Below are 25,381 nucleotides of genomic sequence, written 5' to 3' on the forward strand. Positions count from 1 at the left end.
GCAATGATCATTGATTTCTTTGATCACTAGATAGCTATTTTGGTTTAAAGAGCAGTTTGGTTCACTGTTCCTCAAAAAATCTGCTCCTTAGAATTTTATAGTCTATGTAGTGTATTCATAATACACTACAACTCCACCAGATATGACAATGAAAGTAGAAGAAAGACAAATCGTTATAATGAGAAGACCATCAAATCAAAATAATAATAAATGTATAATTTTATACTACATATTAAGTTTACATCCAGCATTTTACACATTGATACATATTTAAATTTGCTTGTCTCTGCATTTGCCACTTCTTCTAATGTTAATTTAATCTTTCACTTGTCCCAAATGTCATGCAGTGTCTTCATTGGTTATTCAAATTGATGTCTCTGGAGCCCCAAAAATTCAAGCGCATTGCCCACAAGTAGTTTGTCCTGAAACAAATGCAAAGGCTTTTAAACCATGTACTCCTCTTTTTAAAACACAAATTCTTCTCAAACGGCAGAATGCAATTTACCTTAAGAGCCTCATCAAAGTCCTCCATTGACTCTATCAGTGATCCTGGCTCCAACTCTCCCAGTGGGAATGGATAGTCTGTTCCCAACATTACCTTATCCTAACAAACGTGAGAATGGATAATTTACATGGAACTTACTCGTAAAAGCTTATTCTCATTTTTGCTGTCACTTATCTTTGTCACAGTGTACACGGTGCCAACGTACCTTACCGACTACCTCTATTAGTAATTTTAGAGCAAGGGGGTCATGGACCAAGGAGTCAGTGTAGAAGGAGCCCAGGTACTTCCGTGGGTTTATTTTGTTGTCTACAGCACACAAGTCAGGTCGCACCCGGAAGCCATGCTCTATTCGGCCGACGGTGAAGGGGAACGAGCCCCCTACAGGGAAAATATGCAATATGTTGGCAACTGAGGTGGAAGTGCACTTCATGTTTACAACGAATGGATCTTGGAGCTTGTGCTCTGGATTTATATCAGTGAATAGATAAAATAGGAAAGTAACATGATATTTGTGCATGTGTCGTGTGTCATACAGAATCATTAAGTAGCGTGCATGAGAGCTGTCAATCACTGAGCTCCTCTCATTTTTAACTTCAAAATTATAAAAAATTATAAAAAAGGATTATGTTCTGGGTGAAACATTTAAACACAAATAAAAAGCCTATATGGTTGTTTCACTTCTTTAAGATTCAGATAACTACTAAATATTTCTATCTTGTTTTATCTATTTATGTAAATCTTGAGGAACTAGCCCCACATTAGCACATAGTGCAGCATTGGAGAATATTCTCATGTTAATATGTTTGACTTTACCACCATGAGCAAAGCAGACTTTCAGCTTGGGAAACTTCTCAAACACACCGCCAAATGTCATGGAGCAAATAGCCATTGTTGTTTCTGATGGCATGCCTTCAAAAAGAAACAGAGCAAAGGTCATTTTGACCATGACATCAAACCTAACATGAAAGATTAAAATGCGAAAGATTGAAATGTTCACTAATTTAAATTGAACTCTGAATAACGGTGTTGTTCGCGATTTGAATACCCACCAACCAACCAGGGAAGCCAGTACTTGGCCATTCGTCCATCTACCTGCATATCCCAGGGATGCACAAACAAAGAGCAATTCAGCTCTTCAGCAGCCTATGAAAAAGTAAAAAAAAAAGAGAGATTAATTATTGATTTTGTAGAAATTACTTAAGAAGTGCAAGTAAGTAATAATATGCTCAAGTATTACTAATATGTACTAGTGATGAGTCCCAGCTTGGACGTTGTGTGTTCGAAGTTTGCATGCTCTCCCTGTGTTGGCGTGGCATGAGTGTGTGAGTGAATGGTGTGCGTGTGTGTGTGTGTGTGTGTGTGTGTGCACCCTGTCCTGTGCCCAGTGTCCCGTGATGGGCATGGAGCCAAACCTCTAAAGGCCATTAGTGTGTATTGAGCCTACGGTATTGAGGCTTACTGCATAAACTGGGTAGAGTTCGGGGGCATTCAGGTCCCATGTGTTGATGTGGGATCCGATCTGAACTCCGGGGAAACCCAGCTTCTGTACACACCGTCTCATCTCCTCAACAGCGAGGTCTGGAGCCTGCATTGGCAGCGTGCCCAGGCCCACAAAACGTTGCGGGTAGCGCCTCACTGTGGACGCAATGTCATTGTTCAGAATCTGACACAAATCCAGAGTGTCCTTGGGTTTAGCCTGAGAGATATTTTGGAAGATAAAGAACAGTTTTAGAAAACCTCTGTATTGTTGTACAGTATAATAAACATTTATACATGACTGTGGACGTTTAATCTGACCCGACATGAACACTTTTATATTTTAATTGTGAGGATTAAATTGAAGACCAACAGAATCAGGAGTTACTTACCCAATAGCTAAACATTACTGGAACTGTAGAGAGGGCTTGCACAGTCACTCCTAAGGACCAAAGCATTTGTCACCATTGTCGCACGAGTTACTGTGTGCTCTGTTCTTGTGTATTGCACATACCATGTTTGTCCATGTCCACAATCCGTGCATCTGCATCCCAGCAGTTCTCCTGGATCACTCTAAACACCTTCCCGTCCTTCACCATTCTGGCTTCTCCCTATTGCCAAGTTTGCAGTCATGACTTTGAAGGTCACAGATTAGTTGCTTGACTTTTGCCAGTTACTACAACACTTACTTTGCAATGATGGTGAAGTTGGACAAAACCGTCATACCCATACCTCTGAAGAACAAATAAAAAAGTGTTGATATCAGTTTCATATAAAACGGAAGATTGCTTGGAAGTAATGGTGTACTTGAAGACCCACTCTTTGAAATAAATACGCTAAATTATATATATGAGAGAGCTGACATTTCACGCAGGGCAGGAGAGGATACCTTTATTGGCGGTAAAATTTGTAAGAACGCACCCTATCCTTTTCTAAACACCTAGCGAATCATTATCTAGGAGCTTGAATACAGAGAGTAGGGGCATAAAAAGAGCAAGGTCAGTGCCAGCTGTTTATTAATATTTAACAAGGAGAAGACGTTTAGACCTTTCGTATTACGCCAAACTGGTCACTAACACCAATGCACGTTTACAGCATGTGCGTGCGCCATGACATATTCTGCGAGAAATAAAAAAAGCGGAACAAACTTTATAAAAGTAACTACATTTTTTGGAAAGATGACCCGCATCTGCATCCTACCTGTTTTAGATCAGGCCACTCCTTAGGTAATATGTGATTATGTATATCAATCTTCATTTGTGACTGTTTTTTTTCTGTGATCTTCTGTTTCGAATCTAGGATTCAAGCGAGGTGATAAATCATTGGATCCTGCTCTACTCCCGGTTTGTTCTGCCCCTTGATCCAGTGAAAACCACTGGGAATGAGACTAGGACCTTGGACCACAAAAGGAAGGGGGTGAGGTGGTGGGCAGAGCCAATGTCATTGTAATTACAATATGCTGTAAAATGGAAAAAATATGAATATATTAACAGTTATATACCCGGTCAAACATAAAAAAAAAAAAAAACTATAGCTGAAAATGATATCATTCATGTTTTATTGTAACATTCCCTTTGGTAGGTGAGACAAAGCCTTTTATTAAGAGGGGTCTTATTTTGTTACGTCCATGGACATACGCTCCCATGTGTTCTGTGTGGCTGGCTGTGTTTTTTGTCCTTGTCTCTTTTAGGTTGACTTCAAGGTTGACTTAAAGCCTACCACCTCCACCTACCATCTGCCTATTGGTCACCTCCACCTATATAAAGAGACTTCAGATGGTGTTCGGGAGGTCTCCAGGGTCTGCTAGGCCCTTACTCTTTCGGGAGGTCCCCAGGGTCCACGGAGATCTGCAAGGAGCTCTGTTGGGGATCTCATTCATGTGTCTTGAGGCTTTGTGTGATAGACCCTTTGTTGTTAACCTGCTATCCTCGCTGGACCATCCCTTCCTTTCAGCTGTACTGATGTTGGGTAGCTGGGCTGAGTCCACTGTTTTATGGTACCTGTTAGCTCACTGTAAATAAAAGCACTGTTTGTATGCTTTGTTTGGTTGTGTGTGTAACAGTGGACGTCCTCCTCTCCACACCCTTGTCGCGTTTCTTAGACCCCTAGATTTAGAAACGTAACAATTCGAAAGACAACTTCGGGCCCACATTAAGTGATGGCAGTGAAATAATTCAGGGTTCTAGCACAGACTGATCTCAAAAACCTAATGCACTTAATGCACAATTAATCTCTTGTTTTTTTCAGGTTATCAAGTGCACTATGTAATTATGTAAAATTGTTCCTTGACAAATCGTATCAGAAAGCGCTGGCCTTGTGAAATGCTTATCAAGTAATATGTACATTTACATACTGTACAGGCCGAACGTTTTGACACACCTTCTCATTCAATGTGTTTTCTTTATTTTCATGACCATTTACATTGGTAGATTCTCACCGAAGGCACCAGAACTTGAATGAACACATGTGGAGTTATGTACTTAACAAAAAAGGTGAAATAACTGAAAACATGTTTTATATTCTAGTTTCCTGAACCCAATCGAGATGGTTTGGGGTGAGCTGGACCGCAGAGTGAAGGCAAAGGGGCCAACAAGTGCTAAACACCTCTGGGAACTCCTTCAAGACTGTTGGAAAACCATCTCAGGTGACGACCTCTTGAAGCTCATCGAGAGAATGCCAAGAGTGTACAAAGGGTGGTTATTTTGAAGAAAATAGAAAATAGAATTCAGAATTAGAATTCAGTTATTTCACCTGTTTTTGTTAAGTACATTTGTTAAGCAATCTCTTACTGAGATTACAAGAACTAACACCATCCCAAGGGCACATATTTTCACAATTCATATATTGCAATGGAAAAGTACTTTAACTTTATGATAAGGAGAAGGTGGTACACAGCATGTCTAGCACGTATAAAAGCAAAGGGATCTACAGCAGATTTTCAGCAGGTGAAAGTTGTGATCCGAGCTTTCACAATGAAGGCTGTAGTCATCCTGTGCGCCATGTTGGCGCTCTCGGAGTGCTTGGTCAGGTGAGTGTGCTGCGGTTTCCATATTTCTTCATTACTAGTCTTTCATGAAGTACTGACTTCCAACCAATAGAATGATCAAGAACATGAAACAAAATATCCTGCCCTAGGGTCCCATTGTTCAAGATGAAGACTATTAGGGAGACCATGCAGGAGAAGGGTCTTTGGGAGGAGTTCAGGAAGAAGTACCCATCTAACCCCATGGCTAAATTCTCTTCAGAACCAGGAACAGAGCCAATGACCAATAACGCTGACGTGAGTATAAAATTGGGCCTAAATATGCTAAAAATTGGTCAAGGTAGATTCATCTTTAATAACAATTTTCTGCTCTTACGCAAATTATTATTTCCTTCTTGTCCGATGCAGCTGTCTTACTTTGGAGTAATCTCCATTGGCACGCCACCACAGTCATTCAAAGTGGTTTTTGACACTGGTTCTGCCAACCTCTGGGTTCCCTCGATCTACTGCAACAGTGCAGCCTGTGGTACAGTAACACTTCATGAAAGTTTACCACATGAACATGACAACCTTAGTGACCAACCCTCCACACATTCTGTTTTCATCATAAGATGAAACAATGCATTTTGGGTTCCCTCAGGAAACCACCAAAAATTTGATCCTACAAAGTCCACCACCTTTGTCAACGAGGGAACATCACTCTCAATCCAGTATGGAACTGGTAGCATGACAGGTTTCTTGGGATCAGACACGGTGGAGGTGAGGAGCGTGGAAACTTATTTTTCTTGTTCATTACAGGACTGGTAATGTAACACCTGCTCCCTTCTGACTAATATAATAAAAGCAAGACTGGTTAGGCTACACATTTACATTCATGCCATTTATCAGACACCACATTTATCAGAGAGACAGAGAGCCTGATTCTCTGAAGTTACTCAGAGTTAAGCGTCTTCAGGGGCAGTGGTCTAGCGGTTAAGGAAACAGACCTGTAATTAGAGGGTTGTGGTTTGATGCATGGGATGGGTTAAATGCAGAGACCACATTTCACTGTGTGCACAGTAAAGGGCTTGTTATTTGTGTAAAACAAAAAACCAAAAAAAGTAGTGTAACATTAGCAGAATTGGTAATTGATTTTCTGACCACAGGTTCTTTTTATCTACAGGTTGGTGGAATCCAGGTCCTTAATCAGGTGTTTGGCTTAAGTCAGACTGAGGCCCAGTTCATGTACTACATGCAGGCTGATGGTATTCTGGGTCTGGCCTATGCCAGTGAAGCTGTTGATGGCGTTCTTCCTGTCTTCAATAATATGGTCCAGCAGAGCCTTGTGCCAAACAGCTATTTCTCTGTATACCTCAGCAGGTAAAAAAAATACTGTATAGATCTGGGGTCTAGGGATTTTTATCAAATTATGGAATTTAAGCAAATTGACTGGTTTCTTCAAAGGAATTCTGAATCTGGCAATGAGGTAATCTTTGGTGGATATGATCCTAGCCATATAAATAGTCAGTTGAATTGGATTCCTGTGTCCTCCCAGGCCTATTGGCAAATCTCAATGGACAGGTAAATGTTTCTTTATAAAACTTGTGTTCCATTTATTAGTATAGAAGTGTGAATAGTACACTACAAAGTATAATTTGTTTTGTTCCAGTATCACCATTAATGGGAACGTTGTCGCATGTAATGGTGGATGCCAGGCCATTGTGGATACTGGCACTGCTCTAATTGTTGGACCAGACAGTGACATCAGCAACATTAACAATATAGTTGGAGCCACTTCTAGCAACAATGGTGAGGTAAGTAAAGGTGTTGAGCTCCAAGGCTTGCCTCTTTAATTTTCTCCATCTCAGATATTAAGCAATTGTCATTATTATGTCATATTTTTATTCAGTTTGGCAAGTTATAGTAATCTTTTAAATGCTTTTGAAATGGTGAGAGGATGTTCACAGATCACCTCATATTTAGGACCACATAGTTAATTGAGAATTTCTTTTTTTATCTTAGGGTACTGTGGACTGCAGTAGCATTGGAAGCATGCCTAATATTTCCTTCAGCATTCATGGAATTTCTTACAGTGTTCCTCCCTCTGCATACGTCAGCCAGGTGATTGGTATTCTAAGAATGGCTTAAACCTACAGAAAGACACTTTTTTGAATTTTTTGTGATAGTGTCAGTGTACATAACTTTCTCTGTAATATTTTGTGTAACTCTCAAGTCTCAATACTATGGCTGCACGACTGGTTTCGAGAACAGCTTCAGCAACGGCATCGGCACTGGTCTTTGGATCTTGGGAGACGTCTTCATCAGAGAGAACTATGTGGTCTTCGACCTGGGTGGCAACTATGTGGGCTTGGCTCCTCTTGCCTAGAGGTGACTTCGGCACATGTTCAGTAGAGGACATCATAGAACATCTTCAGAAAATTTCAGGAGAAATGTTATAACTGTTGATATTTGACAGTGTAAATGTCAAAGTTTTATTCACAGAACAAAATACTTACTTCTTATAATGAAATGATGATGTAGATGGACAGTTGTACATTGGCTTGTTATAAGTATATGTGTGTCGTGCATCATAGAAAATAAACTTCTATATTATTACGTATTTTAGTGAAATTACATTGTACACTGTGAAGCAAAATATAAAGTTGCTTTTTTGTTATCTGCTTACACACATAACATGACACAACTGCCTTTTTGGCTCACGCTTGTAAGCCTCAGAATGGCCAATCACATTTACTGGTGCTGACATAGCCTCCAGAATAAGACCTGTGACAGTTGGGCAGCTCTTTCAGCCATTGGCTTTTAGCACCCAGGAGTAAAACAGAACTTTTCTTTTTTATAAACGTATACATATATATATACACACAACACACGCACGCATGCACACTCACACACACACACACACACACACACACACATATATATATATGTGTATGTGTGTGTGTGTGTGTGTGTGTAGTTGTGTGTGTGTGTGTGTGTGTGTGTGTGTGTGTATATATATATATATATATATATATATTCAACAATAATTAGTAACAACAGAGTTGCCAAACTGCAAACACCAAACACAAAAGCAACCCCCCCCACACACACACACACACACACACACACACATACACACACATACATAAATACATACATTCAAACACATATACAGACATTAAACCTCACAATCTAAGGCTTACAATAAAATGAACATTAGAAATGTAGCACCTGCTGTGCCCAGCCCACAACTGGCCCACGCCACAGCCACAACAAAATCAAGAGAAGGACAACCCATTGGCAAAACAAAAAAAGCAGACTTCCACTGTTGCAGAATATGTCTCCTGGCCAACAGCGATTCTCCAGTCTTGTGCCCACAGACTGGAGACTGTATAATAGAAAAAGCTCAGTCAATACATTTTGTATGCTTATTATATTTTATGGTATTTTTATAGTATTATCTTCAGGTGGCCTCACACCTTCAAGGTTGTGAGTTTGAATCCTGGCTTGGACTTTGTGTGTTTTGAGAGTGTTTTGATGGGTGTCTCCTCTCTGGTATTTGGTTTGTACACTAGGTGGAGTTATGAATTGTCCACAGGTATGACTGTGTGCCCTGCAAAGTGTCCTGGCCAAAAGTGAATATTAAGTTTATACATCATATCTATAATTGATATTTAAACTCTCAGTGTTATTTCTTTCCTTGTAAACCCTGAGCAAAATTTCTGTTAATAATAGAAAATATACAGCTTTCATTTTGAGGCACAATATTGCAAGTTTATTTGACATTTTAATGGTCTGCACGCGTGTTGAAGTTATACTGTGATATTTGTCCACACAAGTTATATGACTTAAACAGACTTGGCCAGACCCACAGAGTTACCGGCCATGTTATAAATGGAATAATACTCTCTCAGGAAGACATCACCCAGAATCCAGAGGTTAGAGCGACCATGAGAGAAGCCAGTGCGACAGCTGTACCCCTGAGAATGAAGCTGAAGAGAAAGAAAATAACACGTAAGCATTCAAAATTATTTTTTTAAGAATTATTTCAAACCTTTTTATCAAGGAAAAAAAAACAAGGCACTGGCTTACCGAACGTACATAGGTAGATGCAGGAAGAGTGAAGGCGTGTTCGTGGATGTTGACAGTTATGTCAGGCATGCTGCTAATACCTGGTCAAACTGAAATTATATTTTTCTTGTTTTATTGTAACTTTCGCATTGGTATGTGAGACAAAACCTTTTATTAAGAGGGGTCTTATCAAAAAAAAATAAATAAAATTACGTTTATTTCAAAAACAACTTTTTGCCATCACTTTAAGTGATGGCAGTGAACTAATTCAGGGTTCTAGGATAGACCGATCTCAAAAACCTAATGCACTTAATGCACAATTAATCTCTTGTTTTATCAGTTTATCAAGTCACTATGTAATTATGTAATTGTGATGCCAAATCACATCAGAAAGCACTGCCCTTCAATGCTTGTCAAGTGTGTGTGTGTGTGTGTGTGTGTGTGTGTGTGTGTGTGTGTGTGTGTATATATATATATATATATATATAAGGATCTTATTTATAACAATCGAATAATATCAATAAGAGTAATTCATGTGTTTGTTTCTCTTGCCACATTTTAATGCATTTTAAGCAATCTCTTACTCTTAGATTACAAGAACTAACATCATCCCAAGGACACAATTTCATCTATTGCGATGGAAAAGTACTTTAATTCTTTATCGCGACGATAAGGAGAAGGTGGTACACAGCATGTCTAGCACGTATAAAAGGAAAGGCATCTACAGCAGATTTTCAGCAGGTGAAAGGTGTGATCCGAGCTTTCACAATGAAGTCTGTAGTCATCCTGTGCGCCATGTTGGCGCTCTCGGAGTGCTTGGTCAGGTGAGTGTGCTGCGGTTTCCATATTTCTTCATTACTAGTCTTTCATGAAGTACTGACTTCCAACCAATAGAATGATCAAGAACATGAAACAAAATGTCCTGCCCTAGGGTCCCATTGTTCAAGATGAAGACTATTAGGGAGACCATGCAGGAGAAGGGTCTTTGGGAGGAGTTCAGGAAGAAGTACCCATCTAACCCCATGGCTAAGTTCTCTTCAGTACCAGGAACAGAGCCAATGACCAATAACGCTGACGTGAGTATAAAACTGGGCCTAAATAAGCTAAAAAAATGGTCAAGGTAGATGCATCTTTAATAACAATGTTCTGCTCTTACGCAAATTATTATTTCCTTCTTGTCCGATGCAGCTGTCTTACTTTGGAGTAATCTCCATTGGCACGCCACCACAGTCATTCAAAGTGGTTTTTGACACTGGTTCTGCCAACCTTTGGGTTCCCTCGATCTACTGCAACAGTGCAGCCTGTGGTACAGTAACACTACATGAAGGTTTACCACATGAACATGACAACTTTACAAACCTTAGTGACCAACACTCTACACATTCTGTTTCTGATAATATTCTGCTAAGGCTTAATAAGATGAAACAATGCATTTTGGTATCCCTCAGGGAACCACCAAACATTTGATCCTACAAAGTCCACCACCTTTGTCAACGAGGGAACATCACTCTCAATCCAGTATGGAACTGGTAGCATGACAGGTTTCTTGGGATCAGACACGGTGGAGGTGAGGAGTGTGGAAACTTATTTTTCTGGTTCATTAATGTAACTCCTGCCCCCTTCTGACTAATATAACAAAAGCAAGACTGGTTAGGCTACACATTTACATTCATTATCCAGAGTGCCTGACTCTCAGAAGTTACTCAGGGTTAAGTGTCTTGCTCAGGGAGCAGTGGTTGGTCTAGCGGTTAAGGAAACAAACCTGTAATTGGAGGGTTGCGGTTTGAATCCCCTAGGGGATTGGTTAAATGCAGAGACCACATTTACAGTGTATGCTGTAAATGGCTTGTTATTTTTATAAAACATGATTTAAAATGAAAAAAACCTAGATTACTGTAACATTAGCAGAATGTGTAATTGATTTTCTGACCACAGGTTCTTTTTATCTACAGGTTGGTGGAATCCAGGTCCCCAATCAGGTGTTTGGCTTAAGTCAGACTGAGGCCCAGTTCATGTACTACATGCAGGCTGATGGTATTCTGGGTCTGGCCTATGCCAGTGAAGCTGTTGACGGTGTTCTGCCTGTCTTCAATAATATGGTCCAGCAGAGCCTTGTGCCAAACAGCTATTTCTCTGTATACCTCAGCAGGTAAAAAAAAATTCTGTATAGGTCTGGGGTCTAGGGATTTTTATCAAATTATGGAATTTAAGCAAATTGTTTGGTTTCTTCAAAGGAATTCTGAATCTGGCAGTGAGGTGGTCTTTGGTGGATATGACCCTAGTCATTATAATGGTCAGTTGAATTGGATTCCTGTGTCCTCCCAGGCTTATTGGCAAATCTCAATGGACAGGTAAATGTTTCTTTATAAAACTTGTGTTCCATTTATTAGTATAGAAGTGTGAATAGTACACTACAAAGTATAATTTGTTTTGTTCCAGTATCACAATTAATGGGAATGTTGTCGCATGTAATGGTGGATGCCAGGCCATTGTGGATACTGGCACTGCTCTAATTGTTGGACCAGACAGTGACATCAGCAACATTAACAATATAGTTGGAGCCACTTCTAGCAACAATGGTGAGGTAAGTAAAGGTGTTGAGCTCCAATTTTTCTCCATCTCAGATATTAAGCAATTGTCATTATTATGTCATATTTTTATTCAGTTTGGCAAGTTATAGTAATCTTTTAAATGCTTTTGAAATGGTAAGAGGATGTTCACAGATCACCTCATATTTAGGACCACATAGTTAATTGAGAATTTCTTTTTTTATCTTAGGGTACTGTGGACTGCAGTAGCATTGGAAGCATGCCTGATATTTCCTTCAACATTAATGGAATTTCTTACAGTGTTCCTCCCTCTGCATACGTCAGCCAGGTGATTGGTATTCTAAGAATTGCTTAAACTTACAGAAATACATTTTTATGCATTTTTTGTGATTGTGTCAGTGTACATAACTTACTATGTGTAATATTTTGTGTAACTTTTTGGTTTTATGAAGTCTCAATACTATGGCTGCACGACTGGTTTTGAGAACAGCTTCAGCAACGGCATCGGCACTGGTCTTTGGATCTTGGGAGACGTCTTCATCAGAGAGAACTATGTGGTCTTTGACCTGGGTAGCAACTATGTGGGCTTGGCTCCTCTTGCCTAGAGGTGACTTCGGCACATGTTCAGTAGAGGACATGATAGAAACCTTTGTTATAATTGAATTGTTATTAGAATTGTTATAACTATTAATATTTGACTGTGTAAATGTCAAAATTTAATAGAAAAAACAAAATATTTAGAAATGACGATGTAGATGAACACTTGTACATTGGCTTGTTATAAGTATATTTGTGTCGTACATCATAGAAAATAAACTTTTCTCCGATTACGTATTTCAGTTATCTATTTATATACATAACATTGGGGTCATTGTTACATGTTACCTGTTACCGGATGTCTCCCCTGTCCAGTTCATCACGTATTAAAACCTGTTCCGTGATGTCATGCGTTTCGTGACGTCATGCGTTTCGTAACGTCATGTGAATGCATCCTTCTTCATCGACAAGTCTTGTCCTCATCTCAGTTCACCTGCCTCACCATGCCAAACAGCTGTGACACTGACAATCTAAGGCTTACTTTTCCATTTAAATAACACAACCAAAAAAATTTAATATTAGCGACTTAAATAAATCCATCCAAATGAATGAATAAAAATTAAATGAACATGGCAAATTTAGTACCTGCTGTGCCCAGCCCACAACTGGCCCATGCCACAGCCACAACAAAAGGATGAGAAGGATGACCCATTGGCAAACCGGTAACAAAAAACAATTTTTCTGAACCAACAAAAGACAGCGGCCTTGCAGATTTCCATCGTTGGAAAATACCTCTCCTGGCCAGCAGCGAGGCGAACGCTATGGCCTGGGCCTGAGATGAGGTAACTTGTGTCATAAGACCAGGACATTTGACCTCAATGGCATATAAGGCAGTTGGGATCAGTGTTTGGATAAATAACTATCTGGTCCCTGGAGTAGTGAACTAGATGTAAAAATTTTAACTGTATTATGCAGCGCCTGAGGCAGAAAGAGGAGGTGTGAATACGATCTAAACCGGACTCCCAGTCCTGGTCTGTGAGCTGGACACAGAGGTCCTTCTACCAGGCATGTCTCATCCTTTCTGTGGATGGTCTCGTATAATTGAAAATGGTATTATATAAAAAATAAATATTGCCGTGGTGAAACGAATCTCATTGGAATGTTGTATACAACAGGTCATTGTCCGACAACTGTGGGAATGGGTAGTGTTCTTTAGCAAAACTGCGGGCCTGGAGATATCTGCAAAAATGTGACTGAGGAATATTACTGTTTGATCGGAGCATCTCAAATCAGACAAAGGTACAGGGAGTGCAGAATTATTAGGCAAATGAGTATTTTGTCCACATCATCCTCTTCATGCATGTTGTCTTACTCCAAGCTGTATAGGCTCGAAAGCCTACTACCAATTAAGCATATTAGGTGATGTGCATCTCTGTAATGAGAAGGGGTGTGGTCTAATGACATCAACACCCTATATCAGGTGTGCATAATTATTAGGCAACTTCTTTTCTTTTGGCAAAATGGGTCAAAAGAAGGACTTGACAGGCTCAGAAAAGTAAAAAATAGGGAGATATCTTGCAGAGGGATGCAGCACTCTTAAAATTGCAAAGCTTCTGAAGCGTGATCATCGAACAATCAAGCGTTTCATTCAAAATAGTCAACAGGGTCGCAAGAAGTGTGTGGAAAAACCAAGGCGCAAAATAACTGCCCATGAACTGAGAAAAGTCAAGCGTGCAGCTGCCAAGATGCCACTTGCCACCAGTTTGGCCATATTTCAGAGTTGCAACATCACTGGAGTGCCCAAAAGCACAAGGTGTGCAATACTCAGAGACATGGCCAAGGTAAGAAAGGCTGAACACAAGCTGAAACAATAAGACTGGGCCAAGAAATATCTCAAGACTGATTTTTCTAAGGTTTTATGGACTGATGAAATGAGAGTGAGTCTTGATGGGCCAGATGGATGGGCCCGTGGCTGGATTGGTAAAGGGAAGAGAGCTCCAGTCCGACTCAGATGCCAGCAAGGTGGAGGTGGAGTACTGGTTTGGGCTGGTATCATCAAAGATGAGCTTGTGGGGCCTTTTCAGGTTGAGGATGGACTCAAGCTCAACTCCCAGTCCTACTGCCAGTTTCTGGAAGACACCTTCTTCAAGCAGTGGTACAGGAAGAAGTCTGCATCCTTCAAGAAAAACATGATTTTCATGCAGGACAATGCTCCATCACACGCGTCCAAGTACTCCACAGCGTGGCTGGAAAGAAAGAGTATAAAAGAAGAAAAACTCCTTGTTCACCTGATCTGAACCCCATTGAGAACCTGTGGTCCATCATCAAATGTGAGATTTCCAAGGAGGGAAAACAGTACACCTCTCTGAACAGTGTCTGGGAGGCTGTGGTTGCTGCTGCACGCAATGTTGATGGTGAACAGATCAAAACACTGACAGAATCCATGGATGGCAGGCTTTTGAGTGTCCTTGCAAAGAAAGGTGGCTATATTGGTCGCTGATTTGTTTTTGTTTTGTTTTTGAATGTCAGAAATGTATATTTGTGAATGTGGAGATGTTATATTGGTTTCACTGGTAAAAATAAATAATTGAAATGGGTATATATTTGTTTTTTGTTAAGTTGCCTAATAATTATGCACAGTAATAGTCACCTGCACACACAGATATCCCCCTAAAATAGCTAAAAATAAAATCAAACTTCCAAAAACATTCAGCTTTGATATTAATGAGTTTTTTTGGGTTCATTGAGAAAATGGTTGTTGTTCAATAATAAAATTATTCCTCAAAAATACAACTTGCCTAATAATTCTGCACTCCCTGTATTGTCCTGAAATAAATCCTTAAAAAAAGATAATAACACTTTCCTGCCATGATATGGAATGAAAAGCAGGGGAGAGATCATTATGCATCAGGGGCATAAAGCCACTCGTGTGATTAAGTTTGAAATGTTTCCAGATTTTTTAAGATAATGTTTTGTTACAGGATTCGAAGAGGGATTGTTGAATTTCTTATAAAAAGAAGTGCAATGAGTAGATATTGCCAAAAGGGAGGGGTAACCCCTTGGATATTGATCCAAGATGCCCCTTGTTTCAGTCTGAAAGATAAAATCGAGTAGAATAATTTGGAGAGAATAGCTGCCCAACAGTATTCCCTTAAATTAGGCAGCGCAAGTCCACCTGTTGGTTTAGACATTTCTAACATGGACCTTCCCACTCTTGGGATAGAATAGAACTTTTCTGTCGCTCTTTTTTTTTGCTAAGTATATTTTATATAGTATAGTATAGTATAGTATTCATGTATTCACCTTCAAGGTTGTGAGTATGAATCCTGTCTTGGACTTTGTGTGTTTTAACGTGTGTCTCAGTGTACAAAGTAGAAAGTGAAGTGATTGTCACATTTGATACACAGCAGCACAGCACACGGTGCACACAGTAAAATTTGTCCTCTGCATTTAACCCATCACCCTGAGTGAGCAGTGGGCAGCCATGACAGGCGCCTGGGGAGCAGTGTGTGGGGACGGTGCTTTGCTCAGTGGGGCCTTCTGATTATGGGGCCATATATATATATATATATATATATATATGACAGAAAAACTCTCAGTGTTATTTCTTTCCTTGTAAAACTGTTAAGCATGATGACTCGGTGCTGCTGTGGAAGCTGACTACCACACTGACTACTGGACCCTGACCAAAATATCTGTGAATAATAAAAAATATACAGCTTTCATTTTGAGGCACAATATTACAAGTTTATTTGACATTTTAATGGTCTGCACGTGTGTTGAAGTTTTACTGTGATATTTGTCCACACAAGTTATATGACTTAAACAGACTTGGCCAGACCCACAGAGTTATCGGCCATGTTATAAATGGAATAATACTCTCTCAGGAAGACATCACCCAGAATCCAGAGGTTCGAGCGACCATGAGAGAAGCCAGTGCGACAGCTGTACCCCTGAGAATGAAGCTGCAGAGAAAGAAAAGAACATGTTAGCATTATTTTTAAGAATTGTTTAAAAAAAAAAAGCACTGGCTTACCGAACGGACATAGGTAGATGCAGGAAGAGTGAAGGCGTGTCCGTGGATGTTGATGGTAATGTCAGGCATGCTGCTGATGTCTTTGCAGTTCACCACGGCCTAGTCAGTTAGAAAGTAGAATTGAGCACCACTTTATTTTATTATAGTACAATTATGAAACTGTCTTTCAACGTAGCATTTCTACTTACGTCACCATTATTCATGGTGGCACCAACTGCACTGTTGATGCTGCTAATGTCGCTGGTTGGTCCAATAATAAGAGAGGTACCAGTGTCCACGATGGCCTGGCATCCACCATGGCATGCGATGACATTGCCATTAACAGTGATGCTGCGAAATAGCAATCCCAGAGCAACTTTAAATCAGTAGTTACAGGGACTGTCCCCCTGGAGACACTCAGGGCTAATTGTCTTGCTCAGGGATACACTTGTGGTAAGTGGGGTTTGGACCTGTGACTTTGTGGTCTTCTGGTTCAGACACAAGTGTGTTGCCCACTAGGCTACTACCATCCCCTAGACAAAAACTCAATGCTTTGTCTATTTTGCGCTATATAAAGTATAAAAGACCCCTGGGGAGGAAAATACAGACATACCTGTCTACAGTGATCTGCCAGTAGGTTTCAGCAGACAGAGGGACCCAGGTAATGGCGCCAGTGTAATGACTGTTATCAACCCCTCCAAAGATCACTTCACTACCAGCAACAGCATTTCTGAAGACATGAGCACAATGGTTGACTCGTTCATTAGTAATACAAAAAATATATTTTGAAGTGATTCTCACCATAAAAAGCGGATCTGCACAAGATGACAAGCCTGTAACTCTCGTCACTTTACCTGCTTAGGTAGACGGAGAAGTAGTCCTGCACCAGGCCCTGCTTCACCATGTTGTTGAAGACGGGCTGAGCGCCAGAAGCAGCGAGCCTGGGGAAGGCCAGGCCCAAGATACCGTCAGCCTTCATATGAGACATGAACGGAGCCTCAGTTTGGCTCAAGCCAAAGATCTGTTTTGGCACCTGGATACCACCAACCTATAGAAAACAGAAAATAATGGCTTCAACTAAACTTGAAGATGGTTTCAATATATGTGCTTTTGCCATTTTCCTCACTTCAACAGTGTCATATGCCAGGAAACCAGTCATGCTTCCAGTTCCATACCGAATTCTCAAGGGTTTTCCTGCGTTCTTGTAGGTGGACGACAGGCTTGGGCTGAATTTTTGGTGGTTATCTACAACATGATTCATCACTGGATGTCATTAAAATTCATTGCGGTGAATTCATTCAAGTTGTTTGGCCATGTTCTACTCACTGCAAGCTGCGCTGCTACAATAGACAGAGGGGACCCAGAGATTGGAGGAGCCAGTGTCAAAGATGACTTTGAAGGACTGTGGGGGGGTACCAATGGAGATGACCCCAAAGTAAGCAAGCTGTAATGAGTTCATTAAAGAAGAAGCGTGAGACACGTAGACTATAAAGCGATTACATGTGTATAATTAATGCTCACATCAGCATCGTTTGTCATTTGTTCATCGCCAACAGCGTAGCCAAACTTGTCCGTTGGGTTGTAGGGGTATCTCTTTCTGTACTCCTCCCATAGACCCTTCTCTTCCAGAGACTCCCTGGCGGTCTTGCCTTTAATTAGCGGAACCCTAGATGAGAGATTGTGTGATTAGAATTATGTTGCATGGAGGTTTTACAGTATTTTCCATGTGACATAGCAGCCACAGTAGCCTACCTGACTAGACACTCAGACAGTGCCACCATGGCACACAGAACAATGGCCCACTTCATAATGGCAGCTTGGCATGGAACCTTCCTAGTTTCTGAGCTGTGGCTGCATATATAGCACTTTTTATTTGTCCAGACACATTCGTTTTTTATCAGCCAGATAAAGAAAAGCACAGATATACTTTATCCTGATATCCCGGTGATAACGAGTACTGGGATGCTGTGCACCAGAGTCAATAGAACACACAGGTTCCTGCATTGGTCCAAAAAATATTTAAACTCTTACAGATTTTTGATATAGGGAAATGCTACTGGTGTGTCCTGTGTGACGTGAAGTGGAAATAAAATGAATGAAAGCAGATAATGTTCGGTGTTGTGAATTATGCCCTTCTGTTTTTTTCAGTCACATTTTTCTTGCAAATGTACAACTCTCTTAATTTCTTATCTTAAAAAGCATTTTAAAGAAACGTTGGCTAAAATTGGCTACAGACTATATAAATGCGTTACTTCCATTTTGCTGACCTTTTTAAGCACTGATAAAGTTGGACAATCACATTAAGTATTTATTTGAATTAGATTTGTTTGAAATGCATTCGACTGGTTTCGGAATATCTAGTTTTTGTGGGTTACAGAGGGGGTTCCGAAAAGGTGAATTTGAGGTCCATTCTACATCACCATTATGCAATTGTTATGCTTATAATGTCATGCTCATGTCCATTGTGTTTCTGGGTCTGTTCAAGCAGGCATCGAGATCCTGCAGCTTTGCTTAGATACCTTTCTATTAATCTTAAACTGATTACAAACAAGACATAATTCGTGACATCTGGTGACATGCTCAATTCCAGAAAATGACCAAAAATGTAAATGCAAAGATCATAAAGACTCCTTTTGGCAGTGAAGTGAGGCAAAGGACATTTTTATGCTGTCAAAATCAATTCTCTGCTCTCCTACATACAAATCAAAACCATCTTTCAAAGACAGTTGTATCCCCTACAGCAATTCATATTATAAAGAATACGGTGGTATTCAAAACATTACTGATATCATAGACTCATAAATCCTATAGCATCAAAAAAACCAATAACCACCAATAATTTAACCTATTTTGGATTTTAGATAAATATATTTTGTTCATATATTTTTTTTGTTCCAATCTAAATTTTTTTATCTTTAAAAATGTGGTAAATCCCTGATACATTTCCAAAAAAAATAGGCGAACAAATGAATGACATTGTCTGAAGGACATCCGTCCTTTCTATTCCATTCCTTATCAGACACATACAGGAAACTTTTTCCTATTCCTTTATCTGCTATCCTTTATCTGCCTGATAAACAATTGGCAGAATGGGAGGTCTGCGTGAATAAAAGGGACAGGCATGGCAGCAAGGAGTCACACAGCTTCACCGGAGAACAGGTTCTGAGCCGAAGTGCCAAGATGAAGTGGGCCATCGTTCTTTGCGCCGTTGTGGCACTCTCTGAGTGCATGGTCAGGTAAGCAAACTCATAGAAAAATTCTCTTTAAAGCTATGCGGTGCAGGGGGGATAATATGCGGAGTTTTATTGCACCCTTAGGGTCCCTCTGATCAAGGGCAAGACTGCCAGGCAGTCTCTGCATGAGAAGGGTCTCTGGGAGGAGTACAGAAAGAGATTCCCCTCCAACCCAGCGGCCAAATTTGGCAGGGGCTACGCTGTTGGCAATGAGCAGATGACCAACGACGCTGATGTGAGTGTTTCGCTTTAACCCAGTTTTTTTTTTTTTAACACTGTACAGAATTCAAATCCCAGCTCTATGAGATCGGTGTTGGTTCCCTTTACAGCTCGCCTACTTTGGGGTCGTCTCCATCGGAACCCCCCCACAGTCATTCAAGGTGATCTTTGACACTGGCTCCTCCAACCTCTGGATCCCATCCGTCTACTGTAGCAGCGCGGCCTGCAGTGAGTATTCCTCCACCCTCAAATTATCACTATTAAGAACCACCGAGCCAACCTGTACATACAGTAAATATGTCAAATATGCACTGCTAAATAATGAGCAGTGAAGGTTGTGAGCTTCTTAATAATTCGAATGTGAATGTGACAGACAACCACCAGAAGTTCAACCCAAGCCAGTCCTCCACCTACAAGTACACCGGACAGCCCCTGCAAATCCAGTATGGCACTGGAAGCATGACTGGATTCCTTGCATACGACACCGTTGCCGTGAGTGTGAAAAACAGACATGCTTTTATTTGGCGGAATATTCTTTAGACAAGGACCTTGACTTGACCAGTCTGTTGGAAACCTTCTCTTGTCTCTAGGTTGGTGGTATCCAGGTGCCCAACCAGATCTTTGGCCTGAGCCAGTCCGAGGCTCCGTTCATGGCACACATGCAGGCTGATGGTATCTTGGGCCTGGCCTACCCCAGCCTTGCCGCTTCTGGGGCTCAGCCCGTCTTCAACAACATGGTGCAACAGGGCCTGGTGCAGGACTACTTCTCCGTCTTCCTGAGCAGGTACAGTGGCAGGTGAAACGTGCAAAGGAAACACATAAATTACCAGGCATGTCAACAGTCTTTTTTTTTTTTTTTTTTTAATACAGAAGCCCTGCGACTGGTAGTGAGGTGATTTTCGGCGGGGTTGATAACAACCATTACACTGGCAGCATCGCTTGGATCCCCCTGTCTGCTGAAACCTACTGGCAGATCTCCATTGACAGGTAATACATTTACATCTACATTCATGGCATTTATCAGACACCCTCATCCAGAGCAACTTAAAATCAGTAGTTACGGGGAGAGTCCCTCTGGAGACACTCAGGGAAACAATGGTAGTTGAACCTGTGATTTTGATAAGTTCGATGGACTATTTTAACCCTTAGAGTTTAATAATCAAGATGGACGGTGTTTAATAATCAAGATGGACGGTGTCACAGTGTTCAAAGAAATATTTTCATATTTTGTTCATATGACAGTTAAATTCAATTGCCATTGTTCGGGTTATAATAGTCCACCCAAAATTATCATTTCAATGAAAGTTGAGGAAACTTAATGCTCTGCCCTTCGTGAACTCATAGTGTAACTTAGGACATTAAGTCAGCACAACTACATGGCTGTGAAGTTGAGAGACCTTCTAAATTCTTGCACAACTTTTTATTTTTACAGTGTAAAATATTGCTAAATCAGACTGTGGATGTAGAGATGGGTCGCGCCCAGTACATGTAATGTTTTTTTTTGTGTTTTTTTTGTGGGCAACAGCATTACCATCAACGGCAACGTGGTTGCTTGCAACGGCGGATGCCAGGCTATTCTGGATACTGGCACCTCTCTGATTGCTGGACCAAGCGGGGACATTTCCAGCATCAACAGTGCAGTTGGCGCAACCATGAGCAATGGCGAAGTAAGTGCCGTGTCACACCCAGAAAACTTGACGAATCATGCACACATGCACAATAAGCGTAATAAGTGGATATGAGTGCAACATTTTGTATTTTATGCTTTAGGCCATGGTGAACTGCAATGACATCGGCAGCATGCCTGAAATCACCTTCAACATCAATGGAAATGCTTTCACCCTCCCTGCCTCTGCATACGTCAACACGGTAGGACAATTTTCTACACTTCTCTACACGTGTTGTTTAAGTAAAGCTTTATTAATATGTTACAAAAGTAATATAATTTGTTGTGGTTTTTTAGTTGTACGCTCAGTGGTATGGCTGCCACACTGGTTTCTCCAATGGTGACAGCCTCTGGATTCTGGGTGATGTCTTCCTGAGGGAGTATTACGCCATCTTCAACATGGCCCAGAACTCTGTGGGTCTGGCTCAGGCTGTGTAAAGAGCGAAAGGGGCATAATTCAGCTGGTGATGTATTTAGAATGGTTTGGCCTTACAGCACCTGTTGCTTGCATGTATGAGTGTGGACCACAGCATACATGTAAATGATTTAAGCAAAATAAACGTAACTTTACGGTACCACTGTGTTTTGCTTTCTTCTCTTTTTTTTTCCTCTCTCATGCGCTCTACAATGAAAACTTCAGTTGCATTAGCTCATTATACCGCTCAAAATTGTAAATCATAAATCTTTACATAACAGCGTATATAACAGACTATTCAAACTTTAAATTGTTTTCAAACTTTTTTTTTATTAAACAAATTACTTAATCTGCATGTGATACAGCATTATTTCAGCTCAATCCTCCTTATTAAAAAGAAGAATGTTTAAAGAGAGCAACAGATTTAACATTTTTTTTTAACTTATCAAATTAAACAGGACCAATAAAGTGTTACCTTCCTCTTTAAAGAATATTTAGATTAAATTGTAATTTTCTTGTTGTCGAACTTTGTGTACAGAATCTACAACAGAGTGAATTAAATAGATGTATTCATAGTTGGGGTCCTAGTGAACCGGAATTGATCTCTTCATCGATGGTTACTTGAAAGAACATTGTAAGTCGCTCTGGATAAGGGCGTCTGCCAAATGCCGTAAATGTAAACAGTTGCAGATGTGAAAGCTTTAAAATAAATTAGAGCTTTAAAATTTAAATCTAGTAAGATACAAAATATATATAAGCAGGCAGAATAATTAAACCCAATGCTTTACATGAAACAAATGCATCCTTAAAAGGTTTGTATTATTTAAAAGCATTGATAAGGGCAGGAAGATAATGTGCTAATGCTTTCCTTTCTTTGATCTAATTCCTATTTAAATAAAAGAAAAAAAAAGCTTGAACAATGTTATCACTGTCCGAATTTAATCCTCCCAAAAAAGTTTAGTTTTTACAAAAGTTTGTGACTGAACGTCTTAATTGTCTGACTCTGGCGACACCTCGTGGCCAGACGCGTGCAGTGCGCCACTAACGTAGCTGCAGTGCCGCGGCCGGCAGCCGCTGCACTATGCTGAGACTGGCCTGGACGCGGTCACCGTCCGCAGCCACCGGCCGCTTCAGTCCCTCTCGGCTCCCGAGCCGGACTGTTTTCGGGAGGGTGAGGTCGTACGCGCTGGACGACGCCAAGGGCCCTGGATGTAACGTTACTCGCTGCTCTGGACCTCTGAGCTACCGGACGTCTCGCAGCAGCTTCAGGTAGAATTTACATGGCGTAGTCTGGTAACGTTAAAAGCCACGGCAGCCCGCGGAGCCGCCGAAACAAGTGCACTTTTGCGGCTAATGAGGCCTGCGTTCCAATGCGTGGAGAGGACCGCGCTCGGCCACTCGTCGAGGAGAGTGTCGACAGACACTCGAACGCTGACTAAATCCCGTCATGCATTTCGATGGCCGCAGACCGCAGGCGACTTCAGCAAGTGTGCACTTCTTATGAACGTGGAATTGTGACGCAGACAGCGAAATGGACGTATCCACAGCCGACTAGCTCCTCTTTTAACACACCAACAAACTTTAGTCTGCTTTTTAAGAATGAGCAGTGGACACATTTACGTGTTGAACTTTGACTTTGCATGTCGACGTCGGCTCACACTTGCTCTGCATAAGAAGCTGAATCTCAGCCTATTTCGTGATAGCATTAGGACCGCAGAAGTCTTGGTGGCGACATTATAACTTATGCCGGTAGCATTTAGCTCAATTTGCCCATTCGCAGGCAGGTGTTCGCACGCTCGCTATAAAGCCTGCTGCGGTTTACATGTGTGCGCGCCTGGGTGGCGACTTGTGAACGGAATAAACTGGCTGACATTCGCCGCCCGTCACCGCGAACTTTCGACGCATTCGGGACGGGGAGCGACGGCGAACGCGGCTTTGCCGGTTTCTGTTGCCGTTAGATTGTGTTGCTAAGTACTTCCGGCGGGCTGGCTGCCGTTTCGTCCCACCGTGCCAAGCTTCCTGCAGCTGCCTAAATTGTTCAGTTTCGGTCATTTCTTATTAGCCTCCTTCTGTAAAATGGTGTTAGATTGATAAATATTCGTAAATGTACATCTCTACTCCATGACTAGTCTTACGTCTTGTGGGAATTAATAAAGGATAAACTTATGTCATATTTCATGCAATATCATGCACAGGCCATGCGTTTGGGGCCAGACTGTAATATTCTTCTGAATGCAGTTACAACGAGGCATTAGAAATACTTAAAAATAAGAGATATGATCAACAAAGTGTATCGTAACAACATACACATGGATTTGAATGGATTTCTTGTTGAAGAGAATTTTGATGAATAGAAGATATTAGATATAAAAGCATGTTAGTTTATTTATTAGCCCAAACGTCTGACCTGCAGCGTAATTTCCGACTAGCCATAATGGAGTTGTCTATGGTGCTGATCCTGGGAGGAATAAGAGACAGTGCCGGGACTTGAACCCTTGTACAATTTGCAGGACTTAAAAAAAAGGGTCTGCAGGTTTTTAGACCACATGCAAGGGTCTAATGTACCGTTCTCTTGTGAGGACCCCTGGAGCGGCCTGCTTCAGCATGGCGTCGGGAGGAGATGGGGCCGACAGCTCATCACTTGATTCCCTGAAGTACACCAACCGCCTTAGTAAAGAGAGGTCCCCGTACCTGCTTCAACACGCCCACAATCCAGTGGACTGGTGAGATTCAAACAGTTCATACTGTCCTGCATGTCAAAAAATGGCAAAAGTTGAATATTATGATCAGTTGTAGAGACTCTTTATTCTGTTCTTGATTGGCCTTCTTAATGAACCGTCTTTTTAACCTTCTGTGCTTTTTATATAATGCCTTTTGTACATTTTGGACAATGTATCACTTGAGCATAATTGAGAGGTTAGGTGGGATGTGAGCTCTACACCCATTGAGAAAATTTTTTTTTCCTTCTTACTAGGTATCCATGGGGGCAGGAGGCCTTTGACAAAGCAAAGAATGAGGATAAGCCCATATTCCTGTCAGGTGAGTCCACTTATATGGTTAATCTAAGGTTTTTGTTTGCATTACTAGAGCATAATAATAATATTGCTTATTGTGGAAAAATGTCATTAGATTTCAGAATTTCATAAAAAATGTATACCTTCAAAAAGGTTTTTTTAACATCTTACCAGAAAGTTGGTTGATGTTTTAGAATTTATTTGTGAAAACAAATGACCTTTTCCAACAATATTCAGATAATTTTTTTCAGTGCACTTGTGCAAAGGTTATAAAAGTATTGGTCTGAATTCTTCACAAAATAAATGCAAAAATAGATTATTCAGTAAGTGTCCTGCTCCAATATAAAATGTTATTTTGGCTTATCTTGCCTTGTCTTAGACTCCCACTGTGTTCAAGAAACAGTACACTCTGCTAACATGTACAATGCTGCCATATTTACTATATGTATTTATTTACTATATGGCATTGGTTTTGTGCCCCAGTTGGATATTCCACCTGTCACTGGTGCCACGTAATGGAGAGAGAGTCCTTTGAAGATGAGGACATCGGGAAAATCCTCACTGACAACTTTGTGTGCATTAAGGTGGATCGTGAAGAGAGGCCAGACGTTGATAAAGTGTACATGACGTTTGTGCAGGTAAGGCCTTGCTTAGGGTCAGCCCTAAAACTGCATGGCCCTTGTCATTCATGGTATATTGTATTCAAATTAAACAGATTT

General features: G+C 40.8%; 6 protein-coding genes across 8 annotated transcripts in view; 4 read left to right on the plus strand and 2 right to left on the minus strand.

Moving 5' to 3' along the window:
- Positions 1–285: 285 nt before the first annotated feature.
- acmsd (aminocarboxymuconate semialdehyde decarboxylase) lies at positions 286–3,359 on the minus strand. Of its 2 annotated transcripts, none has more exons than XM_028966732.1 (10): positions 3,182–3,359; positions 2,671–2,715; positions 2,496–2,592; positions 2,374–2,423; positions 1,965–2,201; positions 1,555–1,648; positions 1,322–1,414; positions 711–883; positions 506–604; positions 286–422 (listed from the first exon to the last, which is right to left on the minus strand). In XM_028966732.1, exons 1-10 carry the CDS (start codon positions 3,236–3,238, stop codon positions 360–362), a joined length of 1,008 nt encoding a protein of 335 aa, XP_028822565.1. In that variant the 5' UTR covers positions 3,239–3,359; the 3' UTR covers positions 286–359. The 2 variants fall into 2 exon arrangements, with proteins under 2 accessions (XP_028822565.1, XP_028822564.1); XM_028966731.1 differs by having other exon boundaries at positions 1,319–1,414.
- A 1,226-nt stretch (positions 3,360–4,585) lies between these two features.
- LOC114776158 (pepsin A-like) lies at positions 4,586–7,329 on the plus strand. 2 transcript variants are annotated; one of them, XM_028966734.1, is made up of 9 exons: positions 4,586–4,625; positions 5,117–5,261; positions 5,373–5,490; positions 5,605–5,723; positions 6,127–6,323; positions 6,408–6,524; positions 6,613–6,757; positions 6,966–7,064; positions 7,177–7,329. In XM_028966734.1, the coding sequence occupies exons 2-9, from the start codon at positions 5,133–5,135 to the stop codon at positions 7,327–7,329; spliced, it is 1,077 nt and encodes a 358-aa protein (XP_028822567.1). In that variant the 5' UTR covers positions 4,586–4,625; positions 5,117–5,132. The 2 variants fall into 2 exon arrangements, with proteins under 2 accessions (XP_028822567.1, XP_028822566.1); XM_028966733.1 differs by lacking the exon at positions 4,586–4,625 and adding an exon at positions 4,954–5,009.
- A 2,453-nt stretch (positions 7,330–9,782) lies between these two features.
- LOC114776184 (pepsin A-like) lies at positions 9,783–12,168 on the plus strand. Its single transcript, XM_028966735.1, has 9 exons — positions 9,783–9,838; positions 9,946–10,090; positions 10,203–10,320; positions 10,463–10,581; positions 10,967–11,163; positions 11,249–11,365; positions 11,454–11,598; positions 11,793–11,891; positions 12,016–12,168. The coding sequence occupies exons 1-9, from the start codon at positions 9,783–9,785 to the stop codon at positions 12,166–12,168; spliced, it is 1,149 nt and encodes a 382-aa protein (XP_028822568.1).
- Positions 12,169–15,921: 3,753 nt separating this feature from the next.
- LOC114776216 (pepsin A-like) lies at positions 15,922–17,923 on the minus strand. Its single transcript, XM_028966738.1, has 9 exons — positions 17,868–17,923; positions 17,637–17,781; positions 17,442–17,559; positions 17,242–17,360; positions 16,970–17,163; positions 16,729–16,845; positions 16,325–16,466; positions 16,137–16,235; positions 15,922–16,065 (listed from the first exon to the last, which is right to left on the minus strand). The coding sequence occupies exons 1-9, from the start codon at positions 17,921–17,923 to the stop codon at positions 15,922–15,924; spliced, it is 1,134 nt and encodes a 377-aa protein (XP_028822571.1).
- A 1,372-nt stretch (positions 17,924–19,295) lies between these two features.
- On the plus strand, positions 19,296–21,671 carry LOC114776200 (pepsin A-like). Its single transcript, XM_028966737.1, has 9 exons — positions 19,296–19,346; positions 19,416–19,583; positions 19,678–19,795; positions 19,941–20,059; positions 20,158–20,351; positions 20,438–20,554; positions 21,093–21,234; positions 21,338–21,427; positions 21,531–21,671. The coding sequence occupies exons 1-9, from the start codon at positions 19,296–19,298 to the stop codon at positions 21,669–21,671; spliced, it is 1,140 nt and encodes a 379-aa protein (XP_028822570.1).
- Positions 21,672–22,729: 1,058 nt separating this feature from the next.
- spata20 (spermatogenesis associated 20) overlaps positions 22,730–25,381 on the plus strand; it is a 29,088-nt gene continuing 26,436 nt past the window's right edge. Inside the window, exons 1-4 of the mRNA XM_028970083.1 lie at positions 22,730–22,917; positions 24,228–24,371; positions 24,623–24,687; positions 25,146–25,300. Of these exons, the coding sequence (XP_028825916.1) occupies positions 22,730–22,917; positions 24,228–24,371; positions 24,623–24,687; positions 25,146–25,300 (552 nt within the window). The remainder of the gene's footprint in view (positions 22,918–24,227; positions 24,372–24,622; positions 24,688–25,145; positions 25,301–25,381) is intronic.

This window comes from Denticeps clupeoides, chromosome 2 (genome assembly GCF_900700375.1).
Source record: "Denticeps clupeoides chromosome 2, fDenClu1.1, whole genome shotgun sequence".
Classification (NCBI taxonomy): domain Eukaryota; kingdom Metazoa; phylum Chordata; class Actinopteri; order Clupeiformes; family Denticipitidae; genus Denticeps; species Denticeps clupeoides.

Bases quoted from the DNA above. Each gene is read 5' to 3' on its own strand.
- LOC114776158 (XM_028966733.1), top strand. From the start codon at position 4,954: ATGAAGGCTGTAGTCATCCTGTGCGCCATGTTGGCGCTCTCGGAGTGC. The intron at 5,010-5,116 runs GTGAGTGTGCTG...ATCCTGCCCTAG, and splicing joins CTCTCGGAGTGCTTGGTCAG to GGTCCCATTGTTCAAGATGA. The intron at 6,525-6,612 runs GTAAATGTTTCT...GTTTTGTTCCAG, and splicing joins TGGCAAATCTCAATGGACAG to TATCACCATTAATGGGAACG.
- LOC114776200 (XM_028966737.1), top strand. From the start codon at position 19,296: ATGAAGTGGGCCATCGTTCTTTGCGCCGTTGTGGCACTCTCTGAGTGC. The intron at 19,584-19,677 runs GTGAGTGTTTCG...TTCCCTTTACAG, and splicing joins AGATGACCAACGACGCTGAT to CTCGCCTACTTTGGGGTCGT. The intron at 21,235-21,337 runs GTAAGTGCCGTG...TTTATGCTTTAG, and splicing joins CAACCATGAGCAATGGCGAA to GCCATGGTGAACTGCAATGA.
- LOC114776184 (XM_028966735.1), top strand. From the start codon at position 9,783: ATGAAGTCTGTAGTCATCCTGTGCGCCATGTTGGCGCTCTCGGAGTGC. The intron at 10,091-10,202 runs GTGAGTATAAAA...TGTCCGATGCAG, and splicing joins CAATGACCAATAACGCTGAC to CTGTCTTACTTTGGAGTAAT. The intron at 10,582-10,966 runs GTGAGGAGTGTG...TTTTATCTACAG, and splicing joins TGGGATCAGACACGGTGGAG to GTTGGTGGAATCCAGGTCCC.
- acmsd (XM_028966731.1), bottom strand. From the start codon at position 3,238: ATGAAGATTGATATACATAATCACATATTACCTAAGGAGTGGCCTGAT. The intron at 2,716-3,181 runs GTAGGATGCAGA...TTTGTTCTTCAG, and splicing joins AGTGGCCTGATCTAAAACAG to AGGTATGGGTATGACGGTTT. The intron at 423-505 runs GTAAATTGCATT...CATTTGTTTCAG, and splicing joins ACTTTGATGAGGCTCTTAAG to GACAAACTACTTGTGGGCAA.
- LOC114776216 (XM_028966738.1), bottom strand. From the start codon at position 17,923: ATGAAGTGGGCCATTGTTCTGTGTGCCATGGTGGCACTGTCTGAGTGT. The intron at 16,467-16,728 runs GTATGTCTGTAT...GCTATTTCGCAG, and splicing joins TGGCAGATCACTGTAGACAG to CATCACTGTTAATGGCAATG. The intron at 16,066-16,136 runs GTAAGCCAGTGC...CTTTCTCTGCAG, and splicing joins CATCTACCTATGTCCGTTCG to CTTCATTCTCAGGGGTACAG.